General features: G+C 63.7%; 1 protein-coding gene across 1 annotated transcript; it reads right to left on the bottom strand.

Annotated features, from left to right (window-relative positions):
* Positions 1–7149: 7149 nt before the first annotated feature.
* Positions 7150–14170, bottom strand: TESPA1 (thymocyte expressed, positive selection associated 1). The gene is made up of 12 exons (XM_049819149.1): positions 13997–14170; positions 13100–13239; positions 11350–11546; positions 11224–11266; positions 10818–10867; positions 10583–10636; positions 10286–10322; positions 10089–10172; positions 9782–9990; positions 8409–9505; positions 7840–7933; positions 7150–7716 (listed from the first exon to the last, which is right to left on the bottom strand). The coding sequence occupies exons 3-12, from the start codon at positions 11513–11515 to the stop codon at positions 7604–7606; spliced, it is 1947 nt and encodes a 648-aa protein (XP_049675106.1). The 5' UTR covers positions 11516–11546; positions 13100–13239; positions 13997–14170; the 3' UTR covers positions 7150–7603.
* Between the last annotated feature and the right edge of the window lie 4037 nt (positions 14171–18207).

Below are 18207 nucleotides of genomic sequence, written 5' to 3'. Positions count from 1 at the left end.
CATGAGACTTTTCTCACTGGTCTCCCAAGCTGGAAACCAGTAAGCACTGGTTCAGCAGCATGCCCTGGTTGCATGCAGATTTGGGGGTACAACTACAAGCTGCACCCCACAGAGCTGAGACCTTCTCAGGACCGCTCCAGGCTTATCCTGAATGGAGCCATGTCTCTCCGAAGCATCCCACGACTCCAAAAAGACATAGAGCTTCTTCCTCCCCCGTGTCCCCGGGAAGATCACCCGCTTCCCACGGAGCTGCCAGCATCATCCTCACTGCCATGACAACCAGGCAGCCCCCCCCCCTCCCCCCAGCCCCTCCACAGGCAGGTTTTTGGCAGAGCAGGGGGGGTGTCAGAGCTGTAAATCCAACACGCCGGCCCCCACAGGACCCTCATGCAGGGTGGGGGGGTGGGCAAGCACAGCTGTATTTTGGACCTGGGGCCACGGCCAGGGTGGTCCGCAGCTGGGGACAAGGAGACCCTGGGCAGGGGAACCCCCCTCCCCAGGGCTGGTGACCACCCCCTCGATGATGAGCGACGGGAAAGGGGTGAAAGCCGTTAGCCCCAAGGAGGACAGAAGATGCTGGATGTGGCAGGGGTGGCCAGCCTGTCCCCATGCACGCCCCAGCCACCCAATGTCACCTTGTGTCCCAGCCCCACTCATACCCAGAGCACCAGGACCCCCCCCAGAGCATCATCATCATCCCCTGCACCAGAAGTGGGGACACCGAGCTGGGGACCACCGGCAGCCCGAGTGGCAGGTGGCAGTCGGGAAGGGAGAGGGAAGAGCCCCGGGAGCTAACGAACTCTGCTAATGAGGGACAGAGCGCCTGGCACTCAAGCCCTGTAAGGGGAATGAGAGCGTGGGGACAGAGAAATCTGGTGGGTTGGGGTCTTGGGGTCTGTTTTTGCAGGACAGGCTAAAGGCACAGCTGGGCACAGCTGGATCCAGCTGAGCCCCTGCAGTTGGAGGGGTCCCAGCAGGCCTGGGAAGCAGTGGGGTGGTCTCCATGCCAGATAAGGACTGCAGACTGTGACCATAGGGCTGGTGGGTGTCCTGGGACCACCATGTGTGGGATGGGTCCCTGGGGCTCAGCTGGCACCAGTCCCCGCCACGGGCACCTGAATCGAGTCGAGGGAGACTCGGTTCATTTAAAGCAGCTGCTTCCATCTGGCAGCAGGATCGTACCCTGGACTAGACCACAGCTGGGCTGGCTTTCAATCCCTCACGGCCACAGGTTACAGGCAAACACCAGGCAGGATGAGATAGGCAGCAATTAGGGGTTTGCTTTATTGGTAGCTTTGGTCTGGAGCGATGCATGCACGTGGTGCGACAAGAGCTGTGGGATGAGCTGGGAGTCAACCAGACCCGGCGTCAGGGAGCTGCACGATGCTTATGCATAGCCAGGGATGCTCGAAGGGAGGAGAGGGACGCATTCTGCTCCCCAGGGAGCACGCTGGCACCCGGGGCCAACCCTGGGAGGGAGCCCAAATTGCACCATGGAGGGGGAGCCAGTCCTGGGTCCTCCACTGCCCCAAAACCTGCTCTGAGTCAGCCCTCCCAGCCCAGCGTTGACTCCAGATGAGCTGCCGTGACACACAGGGATGTGGAGGTCCCTGGTGTGGGATCAGGGGAGGGTTGGTGGGATAGCTGGGATGTCTGGTGGGATGGCAGGGTGGCTTGGTGGGATGGCAGGTAGGTTTGGTGGCATAGCAGGGTGGCTTGGTGGGATGGCAGGGAGGTCTGGTGGGATGGCGGGGAGGTCTGGTGGGATGGCGGGGAGGTCTGGTGGGATGGCAGGGTGGTCTGGCGGGATGGCGGGGAGGTCTGGTGGGATGGCAGGGAGGTCTGGTGGGATGGCGGGGAGGTCTGGTGGGATGGCAGGGAGGTCTGGTGGGATGGCAGGGTAGTTTGGTGGGATGGTGGGGAGGTTTAGGTGCTCAGTGCTCAGGGCAGGAGCAGAGAAGGAGCTGGGCATGGTCCTGGGCAGCCATGGGAGGTGGTGGGGGCTCCCAGTGGCCCTGGGAGAGCATACCCCCACCCAACCCCCAGCCCTGGAGCTGCACCCCTGCCAGTGACAGGACACCCCATGTCCCCAGGCTCCCCCAGAAAGGAAGGGACTTACTGTGCTGGCTTGCTGGTCACCTAGAAGAGAGGAAACACCTAAGAGGTAAGACCTGGCCCAGTCCCACCATCCCACCCTCATGGGAGCACCCAGCCAGCCCCCCAACACCCACCCCACTCCGTCCCCCACCAGCATCCAGCGCAGCGGGGTGGGAAGGAACCAGGGATGCCTCTTGGGGCGGCAGCATCGCTGTCCCCACTGACTGTGGCAGAGCCCTCCCGTCCCCCATTGCTCCCCCTTCCCCACTCACCCGATGAGGCTGGAACTCAGACCCTTCACCAGTCTGTCCAGCAGGTCAACGGTTAGGGCCAGCACTCCTCCGTCACCTTCCTTGGCTGCCTCGACATCTGCGGGAAGAATCGGGGTTACCCGAGCACCCCGATGTGCCATGAACAGGGTGCTCCTCCACCCCTCCACGGTACCTCCCACCCACCCACCGAAACCGGTGGCCCTGACACCCGGCACATCTTGACCCTTGCGCTGACACCCTGGCCGAGGCCACCAGCCCCAAGGGAGCTGCCTCTTGCCGCGGGGTTTGCAGGGAGCCGGAGCTGCTCAGACCCCATCTGTGCCGTGCGGGTCCGACCCACACGTTTCCCCATCTGCCTTGGAGGGAAGAGAGGGATGCAGGAGCATCCTCACCTGCCAGGAACAACCCCACCTTCAGAACAAGAAAAAAAACCCAAAGATTCGCCATTTTTTGGAGTGCTCGGGGTCTTTGAGGGGGGTCCCAAAGCTCTACCTTGCAGCCTGGCCACCAGATCCCCTGGGTGAGCAGGATTCACATACAGGACCCCTAACTCACCGGAGCTTCCAGAAGACATCTCATCAAGAGGAACTGCAGGAGGAAGAGACATGGCATCACCCACCTCGGTGGGGTGTCAGGACCCCCCCACCGCACACAGGACACCCCCCACTCTGCACCTAGCCCCTTGGCACACATCTGGAAGGCCTGAATCCTCCTCCTGCACCCCATCGGTGACCACCCCAGCGTCACCCCGCATTCCCGCGGGGACATGCCCGACTCACCGCCAGCAGCCAGGCTGCAGACCAGCCCGGCGAGCAGCAAGGTCACCCAGAGCTTCATCATCCTGGAGGATTCCAGGTGACGACCACAGCCGGGAGCCACCCAGGGATAAGCCGGGCTGGGGTCTGTCCCTTATAAAGGCAGCAGGCGCCAATTGTCCGGGACTGGGAGGGTTTGGAGATGCATGGGATTTTCCAGGTGTGGGAAGATGCCCGTGCCCGGGCACCCAGCCAGGGGCAGGATTAGCCCGGATTAGCCCTGCAGCCCCTCCGGGCAGCACAGCCAGTCCTGCTGCCAGCCCCAAGAACACCCAAACCAGCCCCAGCCCCATTCCCAGGACTCCCAGCCCTCCGTGTTCCAAGCAATTCCCGAGTCCTCAAAGCCCCAACAGCTCATGTAGCTCCACGGCTCCCACTCCACATCATCCCAGTGCACTCCATACCACCCCAGTACACTCCATAGTCCCCCAGTACACTCCTGTTCCCCCCACAAGCCTCCCATGCCCTCCCACGCACCCCATACTCTCCAAGCCCCCCCCCAGCTCACTCCATAGCCCCCTGCTCACTCCCCAGCCCCTATACGCTCCTCAACTGCCAGCCCCCCAGCCGCAGACCTTTCCTGCTCATCACAGAGCACTTTTCCAGCTCCAGCACTTTATTTCTCACCACTTGACAGATAACAGACAGCGAGGGGATATGCGGGAGCAGTGGAGGGGGGGGGGGGGGCACATGAAGGCAGCCCGGTCCCAGCCCCGGGCAGGGAGTGGGGATGCACAGGGCAGGTGATGATGGGGATCAGCACGCTGATACACGGCAGCCTCTGAAACACAGAGATAACACGAGGGGAGGATGGCTCCGCTCGGGAATTGGGGCAGAGCTGTGCTCGCTGGGTGGCAGTGGGACAAGGATGCTGCGGGAGCATCCTGGTGGTCCAGTCTGGCCCCAGCTCCTCCTCATTTTGGGGATGAGTGAGCCAGAGCATCTCTCTCCCCTTTTGGGGATGTGGGTTGAGGTCAGAACGTCTTTACTGATTAAAGGGATTAGCTGAGCCAAAGGGGGTTGGTGCTTTGAGGCTAAGGGCATGGGCCGGAGCACGGAGGGACCACGAGCCGCACGAGATGAGGACGAGCCATGGCTCTGCGGGGAGAGCCGAGGCTGCCGTGAACTGCAAAAAACCTGGATGAATAATCTCCCTGGCACTGCTTAGCAAACAAACCCCATCCGGAGCGTACGTGAGGCGAGGAGGGAGGGAGCCATGTCATGTCTTTCAAGACATGCAAGGCAGGAGGGAAGCACGGTGTCGGCACAACCCGGCTCGACAGCCCTGCGTCAGCATCGCACCACGGCCGGGACGGATGGAGCAGCCGAGCGTGACCTGCCGCGATGCCGGCACAGACAGCGCTGACGCACGGCCGGGAGGGATTCGCCTGGGTGGTTTCAGACCTCCAGGCTGAAAACGCAGGGAAAATGTTTAGGTGAAACTTTAGGGAAAGCTTTATGGAGGCATCGACAGCAGGTCTCTGGGCTGGTGGGGGGGGTACCGGGGATGTACCCCAGGAGATGCTCCAGCAGGAGATGCTGGGTCCTGGATGGGGGGGTGGATGGGGTGCCGTAGCATACCCAGATGTAGGACATGGTCGATGCTTGCAGCTCCTGGCCTCTCCCCTGCCATCTCAAACAGCTTGTGCTCCCCGTGGGAAGATGCTCCCACGGCTTGGCCACATCATTCTTCCAGCCCTTGGGCAAGCAAATGCTCCCAGCTCTTTTTGCATCAGGCTGTGGGTTGTTCATCCCTGAATTTAAATGCTCTGCACAGTTTCAAGTCTTTTATTTTCAGTCTAAAACCTGGAAAATTGTATTGTCTCTGCCCAGGTGGTGTCTCAGAAATTGCGTGGCCTCTTTGCGAGAGCCCAGAGCTCAGAGAAGAGGATGCTTATCCATTTGCACCCATAAATCACAGTCCCTGGTCCCAAGCAGAGCTTTCACTGCCTCTTGGCTTCAGAGATGGGGGATAAATCCTCTGTATTTTCCACGCATTTCTCCTGCCCAGTGCCCGAGGGAGGATCTGTGCCACTTACCCAGCTTCTCAGGGCACCCTGTTCATTCCTAGTGGGGAGAGGAGAACCTGGGAGTGCCCAGCTCTGCCCTGGGGTGGGATTTCAGGCACCCAAAAGCAGGATGCAGAGCCAAACCCTCCCGGGGGGAGCGGGTCACAGCTGGGATCCTGGCTCAGGGAGACAATACCCAAATATCCTGCATGGGGAAGCCAGGGGGCACGTGTGGTCACAAGTGTAACTTCATTTTGTACCATTTACAAGGTACTCCATGCCACCGGATTAATTCATCACCGCCCTAAAAACCCGCAGTTCTGGCCTCAGAAGCACCAAAGACTTCAACATTTGCATGAAATGTGATGAAACTGTTGCTCTCATTTCCCTGGATTTGGCAGCGAAGCTGGATGAAAATGTTACGCCGTGTCCCCAGCCCCACCACCAGCTACTTGTTCCCAGCGGTTCTTCCATTCACTGCACTGGTTTTCAGCCAGGTCCCGGTCTGGTTCCTGGTCGGGATGGGGCTCACCTCGGGTGTCCCCAGGGATGGGGAACCCGGCCCTGAACTCCAGCTGTGCTCCACCAAGGCTTTCTCAGGAGGCTTCAGACAGCCCCATGCAGGACCTGCCCGGCAAGTCCACGGACTGAGATGGGTTTATTCCTTGGATGAGCTGGGGACAGGCAGAGCCACGGGACCAGGAAGGTGCCTGGGGGTCACTGCCGCAGCTCCAGGTTTAGGGGGTCCCCCGTGGACCCCTCTGCAGAGACCAAGGAGGAGGATAAAGCGCAGCCCTGAGCAGCTCGAACCAGCACGGAGCAGCCCTGGCAGGTTGGGACCGTTCCCCCCCCCCCCCCCAGGACCCACAGCACAGCCAGGACGGGCTGTGGGAGCCAGTCATGGTGCCGGAGGGGCCGTGGGGCTAATCCAGGATAATCCCATCTTTGGCTGCTCTCCATGGGGAAGCCCTGGGGTTTGTTTATCCAACAGGACTTTTCTTTTCCAGTAACTCCAGCGCTGATACCCTGGGGCTGGTGTCATCCTTGCACCCGGCACCGGAGGGTCATGGACCACCGCTGTGGTGGACAGCCGGGATGAGGACCGTGAGAGTCCAGGAAGGAGGGAGACCATGGTGGCTCCTTCCTAACATCATGGAGCACTGGCCTGGGGTGACTTGTGACCTGTCCCTGTCCCCTGGGTAGATCTGGAGGGGCAGGAGCAGAGCCAGACCCTGAATTTGTGGCTTGTGGCCACTTTGGGATGAGCCCCGCGGGAGGCTGCTGGGGTCCCCAGCCAGGACCCACCACCCTCCACCACCCAATTCGGGGCCATGCCCGTGCTCGATGCCCACGTCACCTAGGCCAAAAGCCACCAATAAATCTGCCCGTGTCCTGCCTGGGTGTGCAGCGGCAGCGGCACCAGAGGGGTTAAGGAGCTGCCGGCACAGACCCAGCATCATCTCAGTGCGGTTTCCTTCAGATGCCCAGATCGTGCGGAGGGGAAGAACACCGAGCCAGAAAGATAAGGTGGCAGGAAGATGAAGAGCAGGCTTGGAGCCATGAAGTACCCCGATAAGGAGTCAGAAGGGAGGCTCAGCAAGGGAGAGAGAAGATGGAGAGGCCAAAAAAGTCCCGAGCAGCACCCACCGCTCCAGTCCTACCCTGGGGCTTGCACCCCAGCCGGGGCACACGTGTCCGTGGGAGGCACCACAGGTCCCAGCCCCACCGTGAGCCCTTGAGCAGGGGTGGGATGGTACATGGGGTCTGTAGGACAGGAACGCCCCAGCCCTGGTGGCAGGTCCACTGTCCCCAGGGAAGACCCAGAGCTGAGCAGAGCCCCCCGGCTCAGGCCCCTTTGGGGCACTGGGAGGGCTTGTGCTGGGGGTTTCCACCCCAGAGGGGGTGGGCAGGGCTGGATCCCACCCCCACCCCCAGCAGCTCCAGGCAGAAACACAGCCACCATCATCCCTTTGGGAACTTTATTTCCAGCGTGCTGCTGGCTCTGCCCAGCAAACCCCTGTCCTAGTGTTACAGGCACTGGAGCACGAGCGACCGACCGTGACCAAAGTGCGAGCGATTGTCCCCAAGAGCAAGGCACAGGCGAGATGTCCCCGGTGCTTCTCCGGTGTAGCCACAACCCCAGCACCGGCAGGCTGGGTGGAGGGGGGACGCATGTGGCCCTTGGGGCAGAAGTCCTGAATCAAAAGGTTTTCTGTGCCAAACACCCACACGTGCACCCACACGTGCACCCACACACGTGCATCCACACCCACACGTGTACACGCAGTGCTCAGCCTTCAGCTGAGGATGGTCTCTGTGTCCGAAATGCAGCGGTACGGTACGGTCCATCCGGCACCCAGCCGTCGCTCCTGCCGGTGCCGGGACAAACTCAGGTCCCTCTGCGGTGGCCTCAGGCCGTCTGGTCAGTGCCGTGGACCTGGGCAGCAGGCGGCTGGCCGGCCACCGGCTCCTCCACGAAGCCGCTGCTGTCGGACTGCCCGCTGCCGGTGTGCAGCATGAAGCCTGGAGCAGGGGGACACGGGGGACACGGCGGGGGGGGACACACACTGGCACCCAGCACCCGCTGGGCTGGCAGCACTGCTGTCCTTGTGCCCCCCAAGAGGGTGGGAAACCCCCACAACTTACTTCTTCGGATCCCGATGGAGGGATGGAGGGACCGTACGGCTTCCTTGCGGGCATCGCCATCATCATCCTCCTCCTCCTCACTGGCGCTCAGCACCTGCAAGGCAGGACACGGCGGGGCTGGGTGAGGAGCTGCCCTGGGTGAGCGTGTCAGTGCACAAGTATGCACGTGCAAAAGTGCATCGGCATGTGTGTGTACACCCATGCATCCCTCTGCGTGCACGTGTGTGTGTGCAAGGATGCTCGTGCACGTGTGCAAGGATGCTCGTGCGTGCGTGCGAGCCCACGCAGGCGTCCGTGCGTCCGTCCGTGCGTGCGCAAGAGCCAGCCATTGCGCCCGTGACCCCAGCTCCCCCCTGCAAGAAGCTCCATATGAAGCTCTAAATCATTCAAAACTTAAAAGCCTGAGAACACTCCGGGGACATTTCCCGCTCCAGCTCCTTCCCACCGCACGCTGGCTCACCCAGCGTCACCTGCCAGCCGAAGGGACCCCCTGTGCTGCTGCCCCCCTCTCCCAGCCCCCTCCTGCCCCCCACCCCTCTGTGCCCATCACCTGGGCATCGCACCCTCACCTCCTCCATCTCGAAGGAGTCCACGGGTTCCTGCCAGCTGGGTCGGTGGGGCGAGGGGCCCTTCCCAAGGGTCTGCAGCCCCGGTGCATCGCCTTGTTGCCACCCGGCGTCCCTCAGGGGTCCCCCCCGGCGCCAGCCCCTGCTCCGACGAGCCCGGTGACCTCCAGCCCTTGGTGTGTCTGAGCAGGGGGAACGTGCCCCAGCGGGGTCCAGGGGGTCACCCGGATGGCACCCGTGGGACCCTGCCTTCCTCCTGGGCGAGGTCCCCCAGGAGCCAGAGCCGAAGCCGGAGTCCCCCTCGGATCCCAGCCCCTCTGGGTGCTCAGGGGTGACCCATAGCTGGCCGGAGTGGGGGGCCATGGGAGCCGGCGTTGCGGACAAGGTGACATTCGCAGCAGTGTCTGGCTGGTTCTCCTCTGTGCTGATCCGTCCTGCTCCCACGGGGCACGGAGCATCCCCGGCCCCCTGAGCCACCCCTGCAGGGCTGTCACCGCTCCCCCCGCCATGGGGACAGGACCGCTCCAGGTGTCCCTGTGCAGCACCCACTGGTGTCCCCACTGGGGCTGGCCTCGGGGATGGCTCCCGTTCCCCTCCGCAGCATGCCAGGTCATCCACGCCACCGTGACGGGGACACGCAGGGACGCCCTGCACCAGCCGCAGTGACGGTGACACCGGGGGGGACCCCCGCTGGTGCTGCGCCATCCCCGCATCCCCGTCCCTTCCCCAGCCCTCGAGGACATCGGCCGGATCGAACCGAAACCTCTCCTCCCGCGCCCGCTCCAGCACCTCCTGCACCACCTTCCCCATGGCACTGGGCTGGCTGGTGGGCACGGTGGGCAACCGGCTGGTCCCCCGTGGGCTGTCCTCGTCCCGTGGGGACGTGTAGAGGCACATGGTGGACACAGCCTTCTTCAGGCGTTCCACGGGCGAAAGGGTGCTGGGCTGGGTGGGAGCGATGCGGATATTGGGGACGTCGGTACAAGCCCAGGCGAGGCGGGAGGGGGAGATGCGCTGCACGGGGGTCCGCGAGACGTAGGAGTAGAGGCAGAAGAAAGCATCGGCTGTCGCAGCCAGAGCCTGGACCTGCTGGAAGCGACCTGGAGGGCCAGAAGGAGTTGGGGGGATGTTGGGGGGGGGCTGTGGGGTAAGGGATGCTCGGTGGTGCAGGGGGCTGCAGCAGGGGTAGGGTGGGCTGGGTGTGTTTTCCCAGTTCATGCATGGGGAAACTGAGGCACGGGAGCGTCTTTCCCACCACCTCAAAAGAGCAAAGCCCAACCAGCATGGTGGATCCCCACCCCATGTGTCAGTGTCCCCCACCCCATGTGTCGGTGTCTCCCCGGGCGGGGGGCTTGGGGACACAGGGTGTCACTCACTGGCCAGCATCAGGCAGGGATCCTCCATCTCCATGCGCCGCACTTGGGCCTTGAGGAAAAGCTGGAAGTCGATGCCCTTGGCACGGGAAGGAGCCGAGAAGAAGCGTGCAGGGATGCGGGCCACGGCCTCCGGCTCGCTCTGCACGAAGCCCAGGTTGTAGAGGATCTCCTCGGCGTCCGCCTGCCACCACTCCAGGACCTCGGAGATGCTGCGGGGTGGGGGGACAGCCCCAGCTCAGCCCCACAGGGACCGGTCTCATGAAGGGGGTGACCCAACAACCCCCTCAGAGACCCTCCCAGCTCCTACCTGGAGCTGGTCTTGGTGGTGAGGCTGGAGAGGGCACTGGATGCCATGCTGTGCCCCAGGTTGAGGTGCTTGTCCCGCAGAGCTCTGCGGGCAGGGAGGGGGGGATGAGGCTGAGCGAAGGGGATGCTGCCAGCGGGATGCACAGGGACGGTACCCCCAGGCCCCCCGCCAGCCTCCCCCAGACCCCCAAACCTCACCTGCCCGTGGCCTTGTCGCTCCTCGGTAGCAAAAGAGCTGGGAAAAGGGAGCAGAGAGGCGGCAGGGAGTGAGACGGGGTGTTTCGGGGACTGGTCCCACACTCGCCACCCTGGGAGATGTTCTCCCCTGCGGCCACAGCCCGGAGCCCCAGGGGACGCAGAGCTTGGGGACAGTCCCCTCTGGGTCTGCTCCTGCCTGTCCCCAGCTCCCCGGCCTCCGCCGGGTCAGCTCTGCCCGTGGGGTGACAGTGACACCGCAGGAGGGGACACCCCAGCGTGCCCGGAGGTGGTTGGTACCTTCAGCTCCCAGGGTCAAGTCATCCTCAAAGCTGGTCCCGTTGCTGCCACACACTGCAAGAGAGCAAAGCCTTGCGAGGTGCAGGGACATCCAGAGTTGGGGACAGGTCTCAAGGTCCTCGAAGATGTCCCTGCTCGTCCCCCTGCACCTCGCACACACCCCGTGGGTAGTGGTCCACACAGGGACCACCAGCCTCAGCACCCTGGGAGAACCACGGGGGCAAAGCTGACGTACCGTAGGGGCCCGGCAAGCCCAGCTCCTCCGGTGGGACCTCCACCGATGACCTGTGCCAGAGCAAAACCCCGGTCACATCCCCCTGTCCCTGTACTACGGGGGCTGGTGGTGGGACAGGAGACCTGAGAGCAGTGGGACAGGCAGTGGGGACAGGGACGCAGATGATGGGGTGCAGGGTGAGAGCAAAGGGACAGCAGCCAGGCTGTGGTGGGATGCTCGGAAAAGATGGGTCCCTTCGGCAGACCCCCAATCCCAAGGACTCCAAACCCCTGAGAGGCCCTGGAGACCAAGAGTGAGCATCGTCCCACCACCCTCACCGCCCCCATGGTGAGACCGAAATCCCCGTGGGAATGGCATCGTGGCAGAGGGACCCCCAGGTCTGCCCTCGCCTGCCCCCCCGGCTCACCCGCACTCCTGCAGCCACGTCTCTATCTTGCTGGAGGGGCTTCCTGGGGGGGACACAGAAACACCCGTGAGATGACCCAGCTCGTGGGGACCCCTGTCCCATGTGCAACCCTGGGTTCCCCCCGACCTTCAAGGAAGACGTCATCCAAATGGGGTGGCTGCAGCTCGGGGACATCCTGCATGGCGGCGGCCGCCTCCTCCTCCACCACGGTGGTCCGCCAGCACCGGCTCTGCCTGGCCCACGCACGCCGCCTCTCCCATGACGAGGGGCTGAGCACCGACGAGCCCTCCATGGCCGCAGCACCGGCTGGGCTGGGGGTCTCCCTGCAGGGGACAGGAGAGCCGTGAAGATTGGGGGGGGGGTCCTCCTCCACCTCCTGCCCATAGGGTGGGACCATTGGGTGCTCCACGGGCAGGTGCAGGGTGGGCTCTGGGCATCCCAGGGACGCTCTGCCCCTGCCCAGGTATTGCCCTGGGTGCCGATGGGTGCCTGCCGCACGCAGGGGCTGGAGGGGGACAGGGATGGAGCTGCTGGAGCGAACGGAAGAGCTGCCGGGGCTGAGATAAGGCACACAGAGCTGCACCACGGCTTGGCACGCTTCGGGGCAGAAGATGCAGATCTCCAGAACCTGGAGATTCCCTGCTGGGCAACTGGCACCTCTCCCCCCTGGCTCCCATAGGGAGCTGATTCCCATCCCATCCTCATCCTACATCCTCCGAGCAAAGTGAGGGACCATGTCCCCAGGGAGTCCCCTGTTCCTGAAGGACCTGAAGGATTCCAAGCTCCCGGCATCCAGCTCCTCCATGGCTCCATGGCACCCACTGAGGACACCTGGTCCCTCGTCCTCTGCCCTCCCCAGCACAGGTTCTGCCTGGGGACAAGGACCCCCCCAGCCTGGGCAGACCCCCACCGCACCCCTGCAGCCACAGGGGACAGGTTGAGCCACCCGCCTGCTCCAGCCACACGTCCCCACGGCTGAGCACTGCCGGAGCGGGAGCATCCCGGTCCAGCCATCACCTAAGCGCTGCCGGAGCGGGAACATCCCGGTCCAGCCATCACCTAAGCGCTGCCGGAGCGGGAGCATCCCGGTCCAGCCATCTCCCGCAGCACCAGCATCCTGGTCCAGCCATCACCCACCTCACCGATGGGAAGGAAGGGAAACCCTTTGCAGAGCCACCACGGTGCCGGCCCCTCAGCCCCAAGGCCAGCGCGGTTCATCCCCCAGCCCACGGCACCGTGCCGCAGCTGCGCCGAAAGTCCCCGGCGGAGGGAGGGCACCTTGTCACCATTTCCCCATTTCACCTCTTGCCAGGCAGGGTGAGGGACGGGGTGAAGCCCCAGGCAGGACCCGGCAGCAGCACCCATCTGGGCCACCCCGGACCCCTGTGATGCTCAGGGCTGGGATGTCACCTCTGGGAATTGGGCTGGGGGGGGGCTGAGGTGGGGGGGGCTCAGGGATCAGTGACCTTGTAGCCAAGTTCTTCATTGAGGCCACATCCAGCCCACCCAGGGCACGTGGACGGGGGCTGGGACGCCAGGGCTTGTTTGTCCTGCCGCGTCCTGGAGCATCCCAGCCCCGTCTCCTGCTGCCCCCAGCCCCGTCCCCCTCGGCCCCTCTGGTCCCCACTCTGGTCCTTGTCCCTTTGCTGCCGCAAAAGAGTTTTCCATTTGCTCCAGGTACAGGAATTGTCTCTCCCGGACGCCTGGAGTCCCCATCACCCCCATGGCTCTATCTCTTCCCCCCCAAACCCGGGTCCATCCACCTCCTGCTCTTCCGCCTTCCATCCCCACGGCCCCCCAGGCCCCCCCCCTCCCCTGCAGCCCCTCGGGGGGCAATAACCACCCCCAAATCCCTCCGTGTGGCTCCGGCACTTACCAGCGCGGGGGGCAGCCGGGCAGCCCCACCGAGCGCTGCCTATCTCCGGCGAGGGGCCATCAGCCGTGGCATCCCGCCGCCCCACCGCCGCGCCCGGCCCCCGGCGGCATCTGTCGTCAGCAAGGAGGGAGGAAACTCATCTGTTTTGAAGAGGAAATTAAAAAAATCAACAGCGAAACCTCAAACGTTGACCCACATCCGCTACCACAACGGGAAAAACTTAATGAGCTGCCGACGTGGGCGAGGGTGGCTAATAATAGCCCCGGTGCCAATCAAGCCACCCAGGTCGCCCTCGCCATGGGCAAAAGGGCACCCACCTTCTAGAGGGGTCCCCTGCACCCCACCTGCTCCAAGGGTGGCTGGGACACCCCAATGGGGAGTCCCGAGGCCCCGAGGTCTCCTCGGTGGCCGGCACCGGGTCCCCAAACAGCACAAGGTGCCGGGTGGGCTTTGCACGGGGGATGTGAGGAGGAGGAGGGTGCTTTGCTTCACACCCTGCAGCGCCCGGCTCCCTCCCAGCCAAGCGTCCCAGGGTCCAGCACGCCGTGCCAAGTGCCGATGCCACCGCACCGATAAAGGAGCGCCGGATGGGTATGTGGCACGCGTGGCTTATTGCCCGCTGGCCAGACTAGCCCAGCACGGCCCCAATAAGGGGACCCAAAGCAACACTGCCCAGGGTTGGGCTGCTGGGGTGGCTCTTGGGGTGACGGGTGAAGCCACCCCAGGTTCGAAGGGTGACAAGGGGGTGATGGAGGCAGATTTCCCCATGGGTTATTTGCCAAGTCAGGATGGCACCTCCAATCCCACCCTCCAGCGTCTCCTCCAGCACTGGGATAAAAGCACCCGGACCAAGGGCGGCCCCACCGAGGACATCCCTGATGCTGGGACAGCACTCACCTCCAGCGGGGACATCACGGCCACCGAGGTGACATCCCTGGTCCCTCATCCATCCCTCCGGATCCCCCGGCAGCCGGGTTTCTGTGCTAATCTCAGCCAGGAGCCCGGGCACTACCCCGTCGTGAGCCACAATCCCGTCAAAAAAGGCAAGGAAGCTCCCGGCACGGCGCTGGCCGGGAATGGTGCTGCCCGCGGGAGGGATATTTTTAGCCCGTGAGTGTTTGCGGATAAAGCCCTGAATTAACCGTTCCTTCAGTCTGCCCAGGGTTTCGGGGAGGGGGGAGCCCAGATGACTCGGGACTCGTTTCGCCCAACACATCCCCTGCGAAGGATGGACCACATCCCTGCTCAGCATCGCCCCTCGTCTGGCTCCGCTCCGGGGTGGGAGCGGGAAAACGACCTCGTTCTGCTCCCTGGTCACATCCAGCACCCATGACCCCAGCAGGGATGCCTGGGGGGGGCACAGACCCCAAGAGCCAGGGGAACATTTCATTTAATGGCCAAGGGACCCCGGATACCGCCAGGGTCTGAATATTGATATTTCTGGTGCTGATGCCATCCAAACCCCAAGCAGGGGTCGGCCCATGGACCATCCTCCATCTCGCCCGGTTATTCCCCCCCCGCAAATGCCTTCGCTGGGTGCGTGCACGGCTCTGAAGATGCTTTTACCTCCTCACCAGCCCCCCCCCAGCCTTTTCCCCCCCCCCCGGCAGAAGCAGCCCCAGCCATGGGGAGCCGGGATGCTTAGGCTGGATCGAAGCCGGGAAGGGTTTTCCCGTAAAAGCCCATCGAGGAGTGAAATGGCTACGGGCAGAGCACGGGCGGGCAGAGGGATGCACAGGGATGGGGACCCCCCCTCATTGCTGACCATGGGGGTCCCTGGGGAGGAGGGGGACCCTCCTCCCCCCATCCAGGGGAGCAATGACCCCAAAGGCAAAGCAGCTGAAGGGGCTTTGACCCTCAGGGTGGAGGAGAGGGTCGGTTACCGCATGGAGCATCCCTGCGGGGAGACACCCAGGACCAGGCAGGATTAAACCCTGGGAGCAGGGGACAGCCTTTGGGGGGGGGGGCGGGGGGTCACCAAGCAAAGCCGGAGGAGTGGAGGGAGATGGGGGGAGGCTGCCGGTGCGGGGATCCAGGGATGGGCACGGTGGCACGAAGCGGCTCTTCAGCGAGTGCTTTTTATATCAATAATTAACGGCGGCTGCATCACGGCGCAGCAGGACACCAGGACATGGCCCTGGGGAGCCGCCGGGATGGGGGGTGGGGGGTACTGGGGGATTTTAGGGGGGTCCCACTGCCTTTTCACCCCCTGGACCAGGCCAGGGAGCACCCCGCTCCTCCAACAGCAGCAGCACCCTTCCCCAGACACTCAGCACCCTGAGGCCACACGCTGCTTCCAGCACCCCCTTCCCACGATGCCCCGCCCCCCCCCCCCCTCCATGGGGACCACCCCCCACCCCACCCCAGCACCCACTCTGTGCATGGTGGGGGGCACAGCCAGGGCACCCAGGGGATCAAGCAGCCCTCGCCGCTGCCCACCCCCCTGCCCCTCCTGCCTGACCTAGTTAGCAAATTCCTCCTGCCAGATCCCGGCAGCAGCCGCCCGGGCCTCCTGCCTGCATGAATAAGTGATGGGACACACATTTATGGCTGCTGCTGGGGGGGTGGGGGGGGGCCCCCCACATCCCCCAGGGCTCTCCCTTCCCTGCCCCAAGTTTTGGGGGCTTTGTTGGGGTTGGGGGGTGTATAGGGGATGGGGGTGCATCACGCCTGGGGGTGCAGCCCTATGCCGGAGACCTGGGGTAGGGGGGGTGGCGGGAGCCCCCTATGTGGGTGGGGGCACCCCACAGACCCCCCCACCCTGTGGACCTCCCCCACCCTGTGCCCCCCCCCCCCCCCCCAGGGATGCTGCTCACCCCCACCCTGCCCTTAAATATCCTCTTTTTTAGGGAGTCCCCACCAGCTCGCTGCCCACAGCATCCATATCCCTGGGATGCCCAAGCCCCAGCATCCGTCTTGTCCCTCTGTCTGTCCGTCTGTCTGTCCCGGCCACCACCACAGGGGCCGACCCACGTCCCCTCCCGGGCCATCGGGGCCAAACCACCGTCACCCCACCACGATCCCTCCTTAGATGGAGCCGGTGGGAGGCCAACACCGCATCAAGCCCCCCCCCCCCCCCTCCCCCCATTATCCTCGTTAGGACAGACAGACGGACAAAGGGGCGCAGGGCTGGCCGCTCTTTGGGGGGGGGGGGGGGGCAGTCCCCAAGAGCCGCTGGCCGTGTCCCCAACCCCGGGATGCCGAGCGCGGGCGATCGATGCGAAAGCCGCCCCATGTCGAAACGGGCGCTGCCGGACTTTGCCCGCACCCTGCCTGCACCCGCCGGAAAGTCCCGTGGGTGCCCCCCTCCCCCCCCGGTGGGTGCCTGTCCCTGTCCTTGTCACCCACCCGTGGGAGGTGGCTCTGCCTCGTCCCTGCCGGGCTGTGACACGTGTGCGGGCACGAGGGTGCACACGTGTGCAAACACACGTGTCTGCACGTGTGTGTGTCCGAGCGTGCAAGAGACTGCGCCCGCCTGTCGGCGTCTGTCCCTGTGTCCGTCTGTCCTGGTGTCCATCTAATTGTGTCCGACTGTCCCGCTGCTCGTGTGTTTGTCCCCACGTGTCACTGTGTCCCGATGCCCGTGTCCGGGTGGGTGTCCTGGTGTCTGGCAGTCCAGATGTGTGTCCCTGTGTCCATGTCCCTGTCTGTGTGTCCGTCCCTGCATCCGTGCGTCACCCACGTGTCTGTCCTGGTGTCCCTTTGTCCATGTGCCTCTGCCACCCCGGTGTCTGTCCCAGTGTCTGTCCTGCTGTCTGTCTGTCCCAGGGCCTGCCTGTGTGTCCGTGCTTGTTTCCCTTCTGTCCCCATGTCCTGGAATTTATCCTTGTGTCCGTGTGTCTGTCCCCTTGCCCCAGGGTCTGTCCATGTAATCATCCTTGTGTCTGTGTGTCTGTCCCTGCGTCCTGGACTCTGTCCTTGTGCCTGTGTGTCTGTCCCTTTGTCCCGGGGTTTGTCCATGTGTCTGTCCTTGTGCCCACGTGTCTGTCCCTGTGTCCTGGGATCTGTCCCTGTGTCCGTCCTTGTGTCCATGTGTGTCTGTTCCTGTGTCACAGGGCCCATCCGTGTGTCCATCCTTGTGTCCCCGTGTCTGTCCCTGTGTCCTGGGGTCTGTCCGTGTGTCTGTCCCTGTGCCCTGGGTGCATCCATGTGTCAGTCCTTCTGTCCGCATGTCTGTCCCTGTGCCCAGGGTCAGTCCGCGCGTCCGTCCTTGTGTCCATGTGTCTGTCCGTCTGTCCCTGTGTCTGTTCTTGCGTCTGTCCCTGTGCCCGGGGTCTGTCTGTGTGTCCATCCTTGCGTCTGCATGTCTGTCCCTGTGTCCTGGGGTCTGTCCGTGTGTCTTTTCTTGTGTCTGCGTGTCCATCCTTGTGTCCATGTGTCTGTCCATCTGTCCTGGCGTCTGTCCCTGTGTCCGTTCTTGCGTCTGCGTGTCCATCCTTGTGTCCATGTGTCTGTCCATCTGTCCTGGGGTCTGTCCGTGTGTCCGTTCTTGCGTCTGCGTGTCCATCCTTGTGTCCATGTGTCTGTCCATCTGTCCTGGCGTCTGTCCCTGTGTCCGTTCTTGCGTCTGTCCCTGTGCCCGGGGTCTGTCTGTGTGTCCATCCTTGCGTCTGCATGTCTGTCCCTGTGTCCTGGGGTCTGTCCGTCTGTCCGTCCATGTGTCTGTGTGTCTGTCCCTGCGCCCAGGGTCAGTCCGTGTGTCCGTCCTTGAGTCTGCGTGTCTGTCCCTGTGCCCAAGGTCTGCCCGTGTGTCTGTCTCTGTGCCCTGGGTGCATCCATGTTTCCGTCCTTGCATCCGCGTGTCTGTCCCTGTGCCCAGGGTCTGTCCGTGTGTCTGTCCCTGTGCCCTGGGTGCATCCATGTGTCTGTCCTTCTGTCCGCATGTCTGTCCCTGTGCCCAGGGTCAGTCCGCGTGTCCGTCCTTGGGTCTGCGTGTCTGTCCCTGTGCCCAAGGTCTGTCCGTGTGTCTGTCCCTGTGCCCTGGGTGCATCCATGTGTCTGTCCTTCTGTCCGCATGTCTGTCCCTGTGCCCAGGGTCAGTCCGCGTGTCCGTCCTTGGGTCTGCGTGTCTGTCCCGGTGCCCAAGGTCTGTCCGCATGTCTGTCCCT

The sequence above is a fragment of the Accipiter gentilis genome, chromosome 16, assembly GCF_929443795.1.
Source record: "Accipiter gentilis chromosome 16, bAccGen1.1, whole genome shotgun sequence".
NCBI lineage: Eukaryota > Metazoa > Chordata > Aves > Accipitriformes > Accipitridae > Astur > Astur gentilis.
This window is presented reverse-complemented; position numbering and strand designations above follow the sequence as displayed.

Bases quoted from the DNA above. Each gene is read 5' to 3' on its own strand.
- TESPA1 (XM_049819149.1), bottom strand. From the start codon at position 11,515: ATGGAGGGCTCGTCGGTGCTCAGCCCCTCGTCATGGGAGAGGCGGCGT. The intron at 9,991-10,088 runs GTAGGAGCTGGG...CCCACCCCGCAG, and splicing joins ACCACCAAGACCAGCTCCAG to CATCTCCGAGGTCCTGGAGT. The intron at 7,934-8,408 runs GTGAGGGTGCGA...CCTGCCTTGCAG, and splicing joins ACTCCTTCGAGATGGAGGAG to GTGCTGAGCGCCAGTGAGGA.